The following is a 2,586-nucleotide window of genomic DNA, read 5'->3' on the forward strand; positions in this document are numbered from 1 at the left end:
CTATTTAACTGCATACTTGTGAATAATTATAACCACGGAGTTTATTATGAAAATAGTATAATATTAAGTAGACTAGACAGGTAAAGTAATAGGTATACCCATACACACACAGTAATGATGTTGTCAATATTTATAAGATACATGAAACATGAAATAGTGCAATTTAGTTTATTACTAATATTTACATTATTAAATACATGTGTAAATTTATGTATTATAGAAATCTGTCTCAAGTTGCCATTCTGTAAAATAAGAGAAAAGAGATGGGTCTTTGTTTTTTTTTGTTTGTTTTTTACTTAGGTCCAGATGCACTCAATTAGAAAACAGTTCAAAATGTGCAATCAAGCAAATACAAAAAAAAAAAAAAAACATTAAGACACAATTGGACACAAAACAAAAAAACATTAAGACACAATTGGACACAAAACTATCTTTCCATCAGTATCAAAGTGTGAAATAGAACAAAGACACTTTAATAAGACCTAAGTACCGTATCAATGCAACTACCTTTTCAATACAGCTCCCTCCTTCTCCCTCTTGGAGAAACAGACTTGAGTTGTCTACCACCAACAAGAACGGCAAGGCCTTTACTGAAGCTCAAAGCAAGAAATAACTAGTAACAAAAACTAGTCGTAAAAACTGAGCAGCATTCCAGCTTGTCATTCAGCTCTTCATTGATGAGGTTCTTGGCTTTCAGCTCTTCCAGAAGAGCCTTCATGTTCTTCTTGGCCCTCCTTACCCTTGCCAAGGCATTGCTCTTCTCCCGCTGAAGTTTACGCACTGTTGCCATGGCTGCATCAAGTTTGGCCTTAAGAGCCTTTGGAGAGGAAGGGAATGCATACTGGTGGTCAGGGGCCTTCCTCTTCTGACTCCTTTGCCTCTCTCCAGTGGCTGCCTGTGGCTTTGAAAAAAAAAAAACAATAAATAATAAATAAATATATAATGAAGTTAATTAGGTTTAGGGTTAGTTCATTTGTTAGTGACATTCCTCATGTGTACAAATACTCACAATATCAGGCGGAGGTTGATCCTGCTGGGGGTCCATGGGCAGGTTTTCTCCTGCTCTTCTAGAAGCGGTTGTGCTTCTTGGTGCTACCGGCTGAAAAAAATAGTTAAATATTCAATTGATCTGTAATACACATTATGTATTGCTAAACTTGCAGAGAGTGTGACATTAAATCACATTTAAATATCGATGTATCCATCTTTAACACCTTGTATTCTAGTTGGCCAATTATACACATACCCTCTGAAGATGAACAGGGAAGTTGAAGATAGTTGGAACAGCTCCAGCTTTGAGTCTGACAGTCTGCCCTGTCCTGTCAAAATCTTCATTGCTGAAGTGTTCACTGCAGAGCAGTGATCTATTGTTAGCCACGAAACCATCCCTTCTAAGGGCACGCTTCCACTGTCTCCTGCGCTCGCTGCATTTGGGAAACCTTACAAATGGGAGAAATAGTAGTCAGATATAAATGACTGTTAACCTTCCACCTTTATTTCCTTCAACATTGAGGGTATGGACAAAAATACAGTATAAAATATATTATCATTTTGGTTCTATGTACTGCATGTATGCAAATATATGTAGCCAATGTAGATATTAAGAATTGGACATAAGAAAATGATCAGAATAAAAAGATGAAAAGGAGGTGGAAGAAACATTCTAAAAAGCCAGGGTCAATGGCAATCTTGTAAAATTGTCTCAGTCACACTGTTCCTGAGTAGCAGAATGTGTATTGTACATAACGAGTATCCTAATAATAGTCATAATATTTTCATATCTTACTTGTGAAAGGTGATCCCACGCATCCTCGTTTGGAGGCTCCGTGCGTTGGTGCAGCCGTAGGCGGCACAAAAATCAGGCATTTTCACGATATCGTTATCAGAAGTTCTGTAAACAAAAAACCAACAAAGTAATCTAAATGTTAAGATGTTTTTAAGAAACCAAACCACTGCCTCTCCCACCAATTTACAATTGCTTGGTGACTCACTTACGACCTCTTCACTGCTAGCCAGCAAATAAATACAACCACGTCCACAAAATGACATTTAGACAAAAGATTAGGTTGTCAAGAAACGTTATTGGTCTTAGGAAACCTGTTAATAATTGAAAATGTCGACTTTGGTATCACTTTTGCGTTGAGGGCAGCCATGAAACACACAGCTACGCTGCAATATTAAGCGTTTCTCAAAACGTGAAGCTACAATTTAAACATCAGCAGCAGCATAAATCATAGCCACGTTAATAAGGTTTGTAATAAATCAAACCGTTTGTAAATCCGTCAAGAATTCAGCCAGTTACGAGCATTTAAGTTTGCGTATATCACTCACCTTACGTCCACAGCAACAGGGTGCAGCAGCGCAGTCTCCTGTCCTAAGATGGCCGCCAGTGACGACGACGCCGACTCCGCCTTGAGACATCTAGCCTTTCTATACATATCTATGGAGAAAAATGCATAATACGTAAATTAGCTGCTAATCTGAGAGGAGGAAACATGTTTCTGTGGATAAAGGCGGACTTTAAACAGAAAATGGTAACGATGCATTTCTCACTTTAGAACTATTTTGTGTATGTCTGTGTTTATG

At 37.9% G+C, this 2,586-nt stretch overlaps 1 protein-coding gene across 1 annotated transcript; it reads right to left on the reverse strand.

The window, feature by feature from the left end:
- Positions 1-613: 613 nt before the first annotated feature.
- LOC139328034 (THAP domain-containing protein 6-like) lies at positions 614-1,866 on the reverse strand. Its single transcript, XM_070958150.1, has 4 exons — positions 1,787-1,866; positions 1,247-1,439; positions 1,010-1,099; positions 614-865 (listed from the first exon to the last, which is right to left on the reverse strand). The coding sequence occupies exons 1-4, from the start codon at positions 1,864-1,866 to the stop codon at positions 614-616; spliced, it is 615 nt and encodes a 204-aa protein (XP_070814251.1).
- Positions 1,867-2,586: the final 720 nt, after the last annotated feature.

This window comes from Chaetodon trifascialis, chromosome 24, assembly GCF_039877785.1.
Source record: "Chaetodon trifascialis isolate fChaTrf1 chromosome 24, fChaTrf1.hap1, whole genome shotgun sequence".
NCBI classification, from domain to species: Eukaryota; Metazoa; Chordata; class Actinopteri; order Chaetodontiformes; family Chaetodontidae; genus Chaetodon; species Chaetodon trifascialis.

Excerpts from the sequence above, each read along its gene's own strand:
- LOC139328034 (XM_070958150.1), bottom strand. The coding sequence starts at position 1,866 with ATGCCTGATTTTTGTGCCGCCTACGGCTGCACCAACGCACGGAGCCTC. Across the intron at positions 1,440-1,786 it reads CGTGGGATCACCTTTCACAA|GTTTCCCAAATGCAGCGAGC; the intron begins GTAAGATATGAA and ends CCCATTTGTAAG. Across the intron at positions 866-1,009 it reads ATCAACCTCCGCCTGATATT|AAGAGGAAGGCCCCTGACCA; the intron begins GTGAGTATTTGT and ends CAAAGGAGTCAG.